General features: G+C 33.9%; 2 protein-coding genes across 2 annotated transcripts in view; one reads left to right on the top strand and one right to left on the bottom strand.

The window, feature by feature from the left end:
• LOC113513584 (pre-mRNA-splicing factor ATP-dependent RNA helicase PRP16) overlaps window positions 1-14,565 on the top strand; it is a 154,302-nt gene that overhangs the window by 49,200 nt on the left and 90,537 nt on the right. The window lies entirely within an intron of this gene.
• LOC128200495 (uncharacterized) lies at window positions 2,533-6,835 on the bottom strand. Its single transcript, XM_052894108.1, has 2 exons — window positions 5,294-6,835; window positions 2,533-4,769 (listed from the first exon to the last, which is right to left on the bottom strand). The coding sequence occupies exon 2, from the start codon at window positions 4,762-4,764 to the stop codon at window positions 2,893-2,895; it is 1,872 nt and encodes a 623-aa protein (XP_052750068.1). The 5' UTR covers window positions 4,765-4,769; window positions 5,294-6,835; the 3' UTR covers window positions 2,533-2,892.

The raw sequence follows: 14,565 nt of genomic DNA, 5'->3' as shown, positions 1-14,565 counted from the left end.
TACTACTGTTATTCGTTTTGATATACCCTATCCATCTAAGTCTATACAGATGATGTCGCTCGCACATTTATCGCCTCTATACAGTTCTTCCAATGGGATTCTACTACGCAGTAATTTAGTTGACCCCCGGGAAATCTAACACAAAAGTATCCAAGTTTATTCAATAGCTTCTATGAAATAGATATAATGTACAAGTTTTTTTTTATATATATATAATAATAAAGGATTCTTTATTCATTCCTTCAGAGAGAGATGAATGTCTTACATTAATCTTCGATGCGAAAGAAGGTGTATTATAAATTTGAAGCCAAACAAAGGTATTATTAATCCCAGCTTAACCTTTGATTTTTCAAATTCGTATTCGATATTTTAAAAGCGTATCGACTTCGTGTCACATCAAAAAGGGATTATTAGTAATGAAATCTAACAGATCTATTACTAGCAATATATAACTAACAGATCGACCTCCATATTGTTTCCTCTTGAAACCATCGTAGTAAATTTTTGATGAATTCGTCACGATGGGCCAACTAACCTGCTTCATCTTCACCTATCATCACTCACTGGAGCCCCACCAGCATATACCTATAACGCAGGCGGGGTTACCATTCCATTTTTATCTATTAAAAAAAAGGCGGCCTAGAAAGTGTTAGCACTAGAGGGCGACACCCTCATACAAATGTGTGTCAAATTACTATTATAAATATTTTGACTAGGTAATCCTACATATTAAATAATTTAAGATAATAATTAAAAACCAGTTATTTTAATTTAAAAACTAAACTACACAACCGATTTTTATAAAATTTCTATTGAAACTAATCTATAAACATATCTCTTCAGGTAAAAAAAATTCCCAAATAGGTTTACAACTGACAGAGTTATGAGCTAATAAACATAAAAAAAATCTTCTCAAATCTTCTTCTTTTTGGAGTCGTTTGAAAATATAAGCTTATATACTCTACTTACCCGTGCAAAGCCAGGGCGGTCGCTAGTATTTAATAAACAATAGCAGCTAGTTATCTGAATATTTTAATACTTTGTATTGTTTTATATATTATGTATTATAATTTATATTTAGTTTTTTGTTATCAAGTGCAATAAAAATATTATATAATGTTACTAGCTGACCCCGTAAACGTTGTTTTACCACTTATTGCGAAATATAAAAATCGCAATTAAAATACAGGGGTTGATCGTAAAACGATGAAAATTTAAAGTTGTATGTATTTTTCAATGCTAAATTATAATAAAATAAAAAAAATTGTCATAAAAATAAAAAAAAATATTTTGGGATGGGTTACCCTTATCATTGACGGATATGAAAAATAGATGTTGGCCGATTCTCAGACCATAACCACCAATATGCACATAAAATTTCATAAATATCGGTAAAGCCGTTTCGGAGGAGTTTGGTAACAAACACCGTGACACGAGAATTTTATATATAAGATTATACAAAGCAATTATCTGACGAATTGTTTTTGTTTCGTCATCGTCATGTCAGCGATTAACTGTCCACTGGTGAACAGAAGCTTTCCCCAGAAGGGGAGTTTTGCCACTAGTTGCCGCGCTTGGCAGGTGATTTGACAAGTGCAGTTAAGCTATTAGTGGTATTTTAAAAGGGACGCTGCTGCCCATCCTTTCTACTATTTAATTCCTATAGTCGCCTCCTACGACACCCACGGGAAAGGAAAGGGTGGCCTATTCTATGCCGGGACCACACGATGGAAGGGGGAAAAGATTGTTAGTAATGCGAACTACCGTTCCGATTGCTAGCAATATACTCTGTCAGGTCGATCTCCACGTGGTCCCCTCTGGTAACTATCGTGCTGAATTCCAGGTGTATTCATCACGATGGGCTAACTGACCTGCCCTTTTCATTCTCATCTATCATCCCTCACTGGTAACCCTGGCGTTACCATTCCATTATCAGCCACTAAAAGAAACACACGGTGGATACGGCAGAGGGAGACTGTACTAAAGTTGATTGCTTGGGCACTTCTGTTCTATTCGTGTTTCAACCGTGAAGCAGTTGTGTTTGCATGGCTGTGTTTCGGTTTGAAGGGTGGGATATGGCGTGAATTTACTGGGTACAGAGGAATAACACCTGAGTCCTCAGGAATGGCAATGCATGGGGGTATCATGAACGAAACAGTATACTCTGTTATGTCCATGGTACTGCTCATGTCTATAGGCGACAGTTACCACTTTCCATCAGGTGGGCCGTCAGCTTGTTTGCCATTTTAAGTTGTATAAAAAAAAAACTATTACGCAATGGATACCATGTAATAATAAATCATCAGTCTGCAATTCGGGATTTTTATAGGAATAAACAAGTAACAGCTGACACTAATATACTCAGATTTTTCGCAGCCTTTATTCGAATTAAATATATAAATAAATAAATAAACCTTTATACGTTTTAGTTTAATCATGTTTAATAATAACGCATGTTTACAACAATAATAGCAAATTGACAGTCACAGACACACGTTCAGTTTTTGCTAACGGATCTGACGAGTATTATCACAACATCTCGAATTGGCAAAACAAACCGCAGATAAGTACGAGATATCGGATGCCAAGGTCGAATAGGGAGTGCGGCAGACGAGTTTTTGTCTGGCATGAATAGAGATGGGCAATCCACCTGGGTGGGTTTAAAGTCTGGTGGGTAAAAACCGGGTGTTTTGGGTTTATTGGGTTTAAACCCCATAAACACCCAAATTTTTGGGTGTTTATGATTTTGTACTTCATCATCGTCATCTCAGCCGCAAGACGTCCACTATACTGGACATAGACAATATTATTATGCAGCCTACAGAATAAAAAACTTTTAATTTGATTTTGAGTTTATTAAGAAAGAGATGAAAGTAAAATGTAAAACTACAGTCAATCACTGTCAGATTCAGAGTTATTACAAGCGATGAATTGTATAGGTTCGATAGGCTCTATTTCGTCTAAACTGTTATGTTCATTTACTTGCTCAATGAAAGCTTCTAAGGTATTTTCTTCATTAAACTGAATGTCCTCGCATTCAGCTTTATGTTTAAGATTCCAGTTATAACAAATGAATGAAATTTTTTCAGTTCTTTCAGTTGTAAGTCGATTTCTTTTGTTATTATGTATGTAGCCTTGGATACTAAAGGAACGCTCAGTGGCTGCCGAAGTACAGGGAGCTGATAGAATACGAATCGCTACTTTGCTTAACTCAGTGGAACCACAAATACCTTTCCACCATATTAGGAGCTCAATGCTATCTAATGAGCTCCATACAAATCCTCTGGCCCAAAAGTTTTCTTTAGCTTTATAACACGCCAAATCTGCCATTACATTTGACAAACTTAAGTGTTGGCTTAAATTGTAGATAAACTCCATACCCTTAAGTTCTTCCTCTTGAGTAAGTTCGACTCCTAGAGTCCTGGGGTCTAGAATATATGCTGCAAAATGTATTGGCCTCATTGCCATATTGCATCTTGAAGATACTGATGTTAGAATCTGCTGTTTGCTTTCTTCGCTCAATGTCGAAATCTCATTTAATGCAAAACGTATCTTAGCTTGTACATCTCTAAATGTAATGTATGTGCGATGCAAACGATTCTGGTCGCTCTCTAAGTAAAATATGCTTTCAGTGACTGGTTCCAAAATACTTATACATTCCCCTGTCTTCGTCCAGAAATCATCACTTAGAATTAAATCTTTAATATCTCTTGAAATTACCACATCTTCTCTAACTGTTAATATTTGCAAAGCTATCTTATTTGCTTTCAAACTTTTTAACGAAGTAACATGACTTCCCCATCTTGTAGCACAAGGCAATTTTAGTGTTTGTGTAGAATCTTCACCCTGCCTTGATTTTATCAACAAGGAACTTAATCGTTGACTCCTTTTAACAGTTTTTATTATATTTATGGCTTGCATAATAAACACAGTTACTTCTTGTATCTTTACAATATCTTGGCACAACAAGTTAAGGATATGTGCACAGCAACCGAGAGGAACAACATGTGGATATTTGAGTTTTGTTAATTCGAATGCCTTTTGTATATTTCTAGCGTTATCGCCAATAAGTACAAGAAACTTATTTGCTCCATACACTTTCATTACTTTTTCAACTTCTTGGCTAAGGTATTCACTAGTGTGAGGATTACTTTCTGTATTCAAACTTTTAACGTATGCAGGTTGAGGTTTTGATATAAGAAAGTTTATTATTCCTTCATTTCTTAAATTAGACCAGCCATCGCACTGAAGGTGTAAGTAACTACAAGCATTTAGTTCCTCATTTAACTCAAAACGCATTTCTCTATATATTTTATCTAAGTATTTTGTCGCTAAAGCTTTACGTGAAGGTATTTTAAATTTTGGTTGCAATTTTTCGAAAAATTGTATCCATAAAGGATGTTGCACCATCGATAATGGCGTCCCTGTTACAAATATAGCTCTCGCTAATTCTGTTTTTATATGATCATCGGTGTCTTGAAACTCAGCATTTATTGTAGTGTTAGCAGACGACGAGGGGCTTATAAAAGAATCATTTGTCTCTATCTCTGACAGTCCAGACATTTTGGTTTTGGACGAGCTATCTTTTATAAGTTTCATAGAGTCTTTTAATGTTTCTGGAGATTTTGGACAAGTGATAAGATGTTGAAGCATTTTGGCAGCATTACTGAATTTGTAGACCTTATTACAAAGCTTGCAAGAAACAGACTTGTTTGGTAAAGTACGGTAGTGCTCCCATATGCGTAAATCTTTAGGTCTCCCCATTGAACCTAAAAAAATGAACGATGATTAGTTGGTCTGACGAAAATTCAACAATAGAGTGCCTATTTTTTTACAATGATTATTTCTTGTTATTTACAATAAATTTATTAAAAAAATAATAAAATAAATACAAAAAACCTTTGTAAAATTACATCTCCTCGGAGGATTAAACGCAGACGCTAGTTTATTATCGTATTGTTCTGTATTTTTCTCAGCAACTTCTTTAATTCGATTAGGTACTTACGCATATTATGTTAAAAATAAATATCTAGTACACATCTTAGGCTATCCACCATTATTATCCAATGACGACTCTCAGCTAACTATGCACTATCATCCAAAATAAACCTGTATGGAAAATTTTATCCCAGTCGGTTGAGGATTGAGGATAATTGCATCAACATACGAACATACCTACATACTTTTATTTACATAACGCAAGCTAAATAAAAGCTTGTAATAATACATCTAATTTTAAGTTAAAATTGTTAAGTGATCATGATATAATTGTATCATTCAAAAATCCACTTACCTTTAATTATTTCTTGTTAAGTATAAATATTATTTCAAATCTGCTCCCTTAATATGCACTTTTTTACTGCTTTTCCTACCTAACACGTTACCAGGAAGTCACGTTACCAGAGTCAGAGTAATAGTGAACACGTTTGACAGTGATTGTCGTCGCCTCATATTCAGCGTCGACGAATAGGGGAATCCCCAGTCATAATGTATTGCATGCGTGGCGGTCTTACTTCAAATCCATAAACAAAGAGATAATTACAGAACTCGATACTAGATGGCGCTGTTTTTGTTTGAAGAAAGTTTGCGGGCTAAAATACATAGAATTTCATCAATGACTTCCACAAAGAACAACATTTCTGTTTTTTCTAAGTCCGTATCTCTTCCGTATATTTCATAAGATATAAGCTTGGGCTACATTGTTATGCAACGTGATTTTGTCGCTGTCTTGCTAGCAGGGTTGACAGATATACGATTTAAATCGTACTCATACTATTATTTGTCTATTTTTTAATGTACGATCGTAAAGATTATGATCGTAATTCGCACAAAAACATACGACTTTTTGGTTACCTGGCAACATTTTTATTATGAAACGAACATGCTCACATCATCAGTCACATGCAACAATTTATTGGGGATTTCCCCTTCACATCTGGCAGTCCTGCTTGCTAGAATATAGGTAAGTCAGCCACAGTTACTGACGATCGATATTTAAAGGGTATTGTTTTTGTGCTAAATATTTCATAAAAACGTTATTTAATACTTTGTGGATTATTAATTTAGTTGATAATCACTGGAAGTAAAATGGATGCTAATTTGAGAGATCAAGATCTTCGTATAAAACAGTTAATAAAAGAAAATCTACGTAAGTACTCTTTTTATACCTAGGTAGGTAAGGTATAATAAACACAAAAGGTACTTAGATCGCGTGTGTTCGAAGCATTTATTCTAATAAATTTAATTTAAAATTGTAGAAAGAAAAAAATGTCTGCCAAGCCGTAGCCGAAGCCGATCTCCAAATATATTTGGCGATAGTGAGACCCAGTGTCCAGATGATTTACCCAGCGTCGTCGCAACAAAGAAAAAAACGAGGATAAAGTAAAAGAAAATTTACTGAAAGAAGAAACAAACTGTTCTAAATGCTTAATTTATGGAGAAGAGGATAAAAGAAATGAGTATTTCGGACTGTTAGTGGCTCAAGAATTTAAATATATACGGCCATGTGTGCGAACGAGGTGTTATGAAGAAATTTTAAAGTATCTACGGGAAGCAAAAGGCCAACATGTTGATCAACTGCAACATGAAAACACTGAAAATTAATTACTTTCATTTTATTATATATAGATTTTTAAAATTTCCTGAAATATTATTAGTTAACGTTTTATTTAATATTGTAGAATTGATCAATACAATTTATAAAAATAATTTATTGGTATTACTTACATATTTTCAAAAAAATACGTAAAAACCTATTTTTTTGGGTGATTATGGGAGTTTATGGGTGTTTATTGGGTTTTTACCAAAGCACCGGGTTTAAACCCGGTGCTTTGCCCATCTGTAGGCATGAACATCGTCCGATTTGTATCCATCGCATTGACGTATTATCTTGAAGTATTAGAAGTAGTGCGCATTCTTCAAATCCTCTAAGTGTTAAATTTCAGTTGTTTTTTAAACCTACTTCAAAAAATGATAGCAAAAAGTATATTTCGACACAAGAATATACGGAAAATAGTGTGAAGAAAAAAACCCGGGAAAAAATGTGTACTTATTAAAAATTTTCATGAAAAATTCCCCGTGTGGAAAAATGTAGAGACACTTACTTACATAATAAAAAAAATCACACGCAAAAAATCCCTACAAAAGTGTTTATTGCCCAAACATCGTGCAATAAATAAATGCGGAAAATTGTAATTACATAATTAACTCTATATCAGCATACTGCCAGCCACAGTATAATTGAGGGCATCGACCTTGTAGAGGTCGGTCTGCACTGCGATAGCCTATACTGAGACAACAACTAAAAATCTTTCTGATCTCGTAGTGTCTATACGTGGTTTTGATGGCTTAGTAAATGAAACTGGATATAGATATATATATATATATATATATATATATATATATATATATATATATATATATATATATATATATATATATATATATATATATATATATATATATATATATATATATATATATATATATATATATATATATATACATATATATATATATATATATACATATATATATATATATAGGTATAATATCTTTGTAAATTTATACGCACATACATACACACGCACGCACACACAAATACACACACGAGTAAGCTGCTGTAATATGTATTTTTTTCGTATTCAGTATTTTTTTTTTCATTTATTTGTGTAAACTAACAGTGACAAAATAAAGAACAATACATAATATTAATAAAAAAAAACATTGAGTAAATTTGCCACCAACACCGTTTACCACAATTTCGATTCAAATATATTACAAATAGCTTAAGCAAAGAAAAACAGTAAAAAATTATGTGAATCTTTTATAGATTAGCTTTTTAAAAGTACTTGGGCGTTCATTAATAATATCAACATCATTAAATAAAGCATTATATGAATTCACATACAAAAGTGACCGTTTTCCAGAATTTGTACGACATCGGCTAGTGGCAAAAAGACTATTTGAATAAATATTTCAGTTTTTAAATTAAAACAACCATTTTGTCAATATTAATGTCGGTTTTTACTCTACAGAACACAAAGTGAATGTGTCTGTCTGAATGTTGACACGTTTTAGACACTTAGTCTATTTATATCTAAGTGTCTACATAAAAGGTATAGAACGATGATATGTTTTTTACGTACCCATTATTGTGACCCAAAAATAACCACTTGCTCTAAAAAAACAAACTACGCTTGGTAAATAATTGAGTCTATAGACGGCCGAAATTCCGCCGGCTCGTAAGAAATCTCATAAAATATATTGTTACCATCGATCGGCCCGGATATTCATGGACATAAACATAGCGTAACCTAAAATTACTCATAAATATTAAACACCGCCCATATGACACTTTTAATAAATTATCGATGCCCATTGTTCGTATTATTAAGGTATAAAATATCACGTCTTATATGTAATTGGGTCGGAAATATGTTCAAGTCCTCATGCTACTAATATATTCAGAGGGAGACTTTGTACAAAAGTCGTTTTCTTGAGCACCTCTGTCTCATTCGTGTTTCTACTGTGAAGCAATTGTGTTTGCATGGCTGTTTCAGTTTGAAGGGTGGGATATGGCGTGAATTTACAGGGTACAGAAGAATAACATCTGAGTCTTCAGGAATGACAACGCATGGGAGGTATCATGGGCGAAATAGTACTCTATTATGTCCATGGTACTGCTTTTACACAAGCAAACAACTTTGTACAAAAGTCGTTTGCTTGGGCACCTTTGTCTCATTCGTGTTTCTACCGCGAAGCAGTTGTGTTTGCATTACTGTGTTTCGATTTGAAGAGTGAGATATGGCAGTGAATTTACAGGGTACACAGGAATAACACCTGAGACCTTAGGAATGGTAACTTATGGGGTGGTATCATGGGCGAAACAGTATACTCTGTTATGTCCATGGTACTGCTCATATCTATAGGAGACGGTTATCACTTTCCATCAGGTGGGCTGTCAGCTTGTTTGCCATTCTAAGTTGCATAAAAAAAATATTCTGTAATATTATATTATGTATGTAGACTAAATTATGATAATACTATATTATCATTTCTTCAAAAATTATCATCGATATTTTAAAGTAAATCATCTGCAAATGAGTTTTAGTTTGAGCAATGACTTTTTTTTTATATTCGTACGTCTAAATCAATAGAATCCAATGTCATGTATGACAGACTGTGATATTGAAATTTCTAATTATACAACTCCCATACGGATTGTGTCATCGTAACAGCTTACGAGCCGGACCAGTTTTCTAATATTATCATTTAATATATCTTCTAAATATATCCTCATTAATAAAATATGACTATGCTTTTTTTTATACAACTTAGAATGGCAAACAAGCTGACGGCCCACCTGATGGAAAGTGGTAACCGTCGCCTATAGACATGAGTAGTACTATGGACATAACAGAGTATACTATTTCGCCCATGATACTCCCCATACGTTGCCATTCTTGAGGCCTCAGATGTTATTCCTCTGCACCCTGTAAATTCACGTCATATCCCACCCTCCAAACCGAAACACAGCATTGCAAACACAACTGCTTCACGGTAGAAACACGAATGGGACAGTGGTACCCAAGCAATCGCAAGACTTTTGTACAAAGTCTCCCTCTGGTAATGTCTGGTATGCTCTTCCATACATGTAAAACCTGATTAAAATATCACTCCAAATATTATCATTCTGTGATGACCTTTCTCAACATTCGTTCATGAAACATACATATAGCGATCTACGTAAACAAATACAAACATTTACATTTTACATTATCATTAATATAATATAACTAAATGTAAAATTGTACACGTAATTTTATGATCGTGTACCGTTGCTTTTTTAATGGGTGATAATGGAATGGCAACCCCACCCGCGCTATCGGTATAAACCGGCGGGGCACCAGTGAAGGATGATAAGAGAGGAAGGAAGCAGGTCAGATCGCCCATGCTACTGAATTGATCAAGAATTAACCACTATAGTCACCAGATGACCGCTTGGAGGTCGACTTCGATAGGTGACACAGGATATACATATATATAGATAAAGAGGAAAGATTTGTATTTTTGTGTGTATGTATGTTTGTAATTAATAAACTCAAAAACTACTTTGCCGATTTCAATTTAGAAAAAATTTGTAATCCTTACTAAAATTTTAGTAACGTAACTTAAGGTGTATAAAAATGCTATATATATGTGTGTGTGTATATATATATATATATATATATATATATATATATATATATATATATATATATATATATATATATATATATAAATGTTGAAGAAAATATCAATAACTACAAAAAAACTTTGCGATACTATATGTCCAACTATTATTGTTATGTCACAATAACCATTTTTAAAATGTTGTAGAAAGGTCCACCCGTGCGCAATATAGCGTGTTCATCACAGTGTATTCTATGAGTATGGTGTTATACATATCTATAGCGGCTGGTATAAAATTACAGGTAGTCAGAAATCATAAATGATGTACTATCATAATAGCATCCTATTGCAATACAATGCTTAATTAAAAATTTACTGCCATAAAAGAGTCGACTTCAATTGTGACAAAACCAGTTACTTTGATTTAAAAACTAAACAACTGAACCGATTTTGATAAAATTTCCACGCAACCAATTTGTAAATATTTGCTTTTAGATAAAAAAAATTTCCTAATCACTTTGTAACTGACGGAGTTATGAGGTAACAAACATGAGAAACAAAACACATATATTGGTGTTGTGGGTGATCATGGTCATAGATGAGCCGCATGCTACAACCGAAGAGAATCCCCTTCTTTTGAAATCGGTTCAAAACTACAAATCACAGGATCAAAGTCACAGGCAGATAAAATTACTACCTTTCTCTGTAATCCGACCAATTCAAGGAAATACATTCGAGTCCGTTTACAAAGATACGTTTAAATATCATTACTCAGAATGCTAATACGATTAGGCAGGCATAGACGTAGGCAGTTTATTAATACTAGCTTTATCCCGCGGCTTGGCCCTTGTGAATTAGAATAGAAAGTTAAAAAGATCACCAGAAGGAGACTTTATACAAAAGTCGTTTGCTTGAGTACCTCTGTACCATTCGTATTTCTACTGTAAAGTAGTTGTTTGCATAGCTGTGTTCGGGTTTGAAGGGTGGGATATGCAATATGGAAGTGAATTTACAGTGTACTGAGGCATAACCCAATATACTCTGTTGTGTCCATGGTGCTTTTCATGTCTATAGGCGACAGTTACCATTTTCTGTTGAATGGGCTGTCAGATTGTTTGCCATTCTAAGTTACATAAAAAATTGACCATCTGAGTGAAAATTTTTATTAAAACTAAAATTTAAAATGTTCTATGTATAAGTCGGTTACGGTCCAGTCATTGTTCTCTTCTAATACGCTTACTATCATATACATATCCTTAATAGAATAATGTAAAAACATGTAAAAGTGAGTTTGTGTGTTTGATTGTTACCCCTAGCACCTTATGGGCTTAACCAATCGCTATGAAATTTGATATAGGTACACACACAATATGGGATGGATGGATGCCTTCTCCATTTCATATAATCTTTAACAAATAATTCAAACATAAGCTTCTTCTCGTCTTGATCATACAGACAAAGTCGCGGGTAAAAGTTAGTTTAATTAAATTTCTGTTTTTCCTGTCTACGGTCGACTGCTATTTAAACTATCTCCATTTATTAAAGTGTAATAAATAAATAAGTATAAAAATCAAAAATAAATATTACACAACAAAAATGTACGCCGAGGATTGTCCATAACGCTATGGACTATGTTTTCATGTAAACAGACTTCTTCCTAAACATTCTCTTCACAAATAAATGGTTGATGTAAAACTTTTATCAATCACAATGATCGATGTTGCTACATTAGATTCCAATATGCTATGCGCTTGCGCAAATCGAATATTACGTACATAGGTGCATCACAACTGTAAGTATATTTATATTTAGCCCACCTGGGATAACAGTCCTGTTTATACCGTAAATTATTTCTTACTTGCGTAATTTAATTCAGATTTATTAATAAGTATAGTATTGCATAATCAATAAACATATTTTCAACTAGCTGTATCCCGCGGCTTTGCTTAACTACATTTAGCATCAGACGGGCCATAGACTTGTTCGCCACCATAGTTGTATAAAAAACGAAATAATAATCCTATGTTGTATGTTAGGTAGGATATTAAACAAATTTCATTCAAATCTGTTAAGTAGTTTTTGCATGGAAGAGTAACAGACATACAATCATTAATCCGTCCTCATAAACTTTCACAAAATACGAGCAGCATTAAAATTGTAGTATTAAAATTAATAGATATTATGGACGACACAGGAAACCAAGAATGGGAATTGGAAATATATGTACAATAGTCATAGAAACTTAGAAGACTAGGGCCGAGAAGGCAAGCCGAAAGGAAACAATAGATATACGTGTCAATTTCGAATTTGGAAAATAATAATATATAGCTATAAATAATATATGTGGCCTGTACTCCACACATATAATAATACAAAAATTTCAAATATACCTAATTATTTTCTGCCATAAAATGGAAAATAAGAAAAAGGTCCAAAATGAAACAACAGAACACGTCGTGTGATTTTTCCTCTAAGACACACTGAATCGCAGCTTAATAAAAATAAAAAGCAAAGATCAAATTAATAAATGAAACACTAAATAAAAAAAAATATATACAAGAAAAAGCAATACGAATCTCTTACGATATTAAAAAAAATATATATCAAAATCTATTCACATTTGTCGAATATATCACGTAATAAATACAAAAAAAAAGATAAGTGTAGTAGAATTGATAACCCCTTCCTTTTTTATGTCGGTTAACAAAAAACTGTTTTAATTGATAACGATTTTTTTTTAATAGTTGATAAGAGGAATATGATATAGTATTACGCAGCACGTGCTACGTCAAACTTCAGATAAGATAACGTTACATAAAGAAATATAGTGTATCGACTTTAGTATATATCTCTACTAGTATTGTCGTCCTTGGATGTTATTTGATAATTACTAATTGTGACGTGGCCTGCATGATCTCTTCTTTTAATTTAAGAGTTTCCTCTTGTCGGTGCAACTAATTCATGCATCTTCTTCCAGCCAACACTACCCCAGGCCATATCCTTGACCTCCCTATACGTCATGACACCTAGTGTTTCTTTTATCTGTCCCATGTAGTTATTCCTCGGTCTTCCTCTACCTCTTTTGCCCTCTATTTTTCCTTCTACTATGCTCTTTAAAAATCGTCATGTCGTATAAGGTGGCGCAGCATTGTGCCTCTTCAGGTAATATTTATAACAGTGTAATCTTTATGTACAATAAATTATAAATAAATAAATAAGATTAATCTTCCACATACGTTGAAACTAGAAAAAGGTAAAAAAAAATTACCCTAGCCGCGTATTATGAAAGCGAACCCGTGATCCCCAGCAATATAGGGAAGAGGCGAAATACCATGGGGTTTTCGTTCTAGTTGATAGCAGTTAGGAAGGAGTACAATCATCCGGCACGGGGGGAGGGGGGTTGTTAGTAATGGAGACCAAGAGCTTTATTGCTAGCAATATACCCAAATAGGTCGACCTCCCCGTGGTCCCCCCTGGAAACCATCGTGCTGAATTCCAAGTGTATTCATCACGATAGGCTAACTGACCTGCCTTTTTTTTTCATTCTCATCTATCATCCCCCACTGCCCGCCAGCGAATACCGTTAGCACAGGCAATGTTACCATTCCATTATCATTCATTAAAAAAAATCATCTGGCACAAATAGTAATATTAGTACAGATCTGAATATCTTGACAAACTTTCATATTCACGAGTGGAATTATCCGCAAAAAAACTAAACAGGCCGACATAGCTCAAAGGATAAGTAACCTGAAGTGGCAATGGGCTGGTCACATAGCTCGAAGGACTGACAACGGATAAGGAAGAAAAGTACTTGAGTGACGACCCCTTACGGGCAAACGCAGAGTAAGACGACTCCCACTAGATGGAGTGACGACATTAAACGCATTGCAGTAAGGCAGTGGATGCAGGTGGCTCAGAACCGTTTCTTATGGCAGTCTATGGGGAGGCCTATGTTCAGCAACGAACAGATAATAACTGATATAGTGATAAAGTGGATGGGTATTTATAATTTTTTTGTAAAAAGTAACCATAAAGTTTAAAAATAATAATTACATTGTATGTGATATCTACCGTTGTACGTCATTAAAGATTGCATTGACCTAGTACTGGAACGGAGTTCGCATAAATAGATGCAATGGCGAAACCTACCCAGAGTCACGTAGAAACACCTGGCAACGAAACGTGAAATGGTCTCCCAAACGAAACGCAACTCTATTCCAACGTAATAAAGTATTACGTGTAACCTACAGACGTGTAGTTTGACGTTTGATTATATACAAATATTATGTAATACGAACGATTTGTTTGCTTATATTTACGCGTCGATACGACTGATACGGTGCCATCTGTATATACTTTTTTTATTGGATAACAATGGAATGGTAACTC

This window comes from Galleria mellonella, unplaced genomic scaffold (assembly GCF_026898425.1).
Source record: "Galleria mellonella isolate WM207_F2 unplaced genomic scaffold, CSIRO_AGI_GalMel_v1 utg19, whole genome shotgun sequence".
Taxonomy (NCBI): Eukaryota; Metazoa; Arthropoda; class Insecta; order Lepidoptera; family Pyralidae; genus Galleria; species Galleria mellonella.
The sequence above is the reverse complement of the archived record's forward strand: the minus strand, read 5'-3'. Positions and strand labels throughout refer to the sequence as shown.

Coding starts and splice junctions, on each gene's coding strand:
- LOC128200495 (XM_052894108.1), bottom strand. CDS start 4,764: ATGGGGAGACCTAAAGATTTACGCATATGGGAGCACTACCGTACTTTA.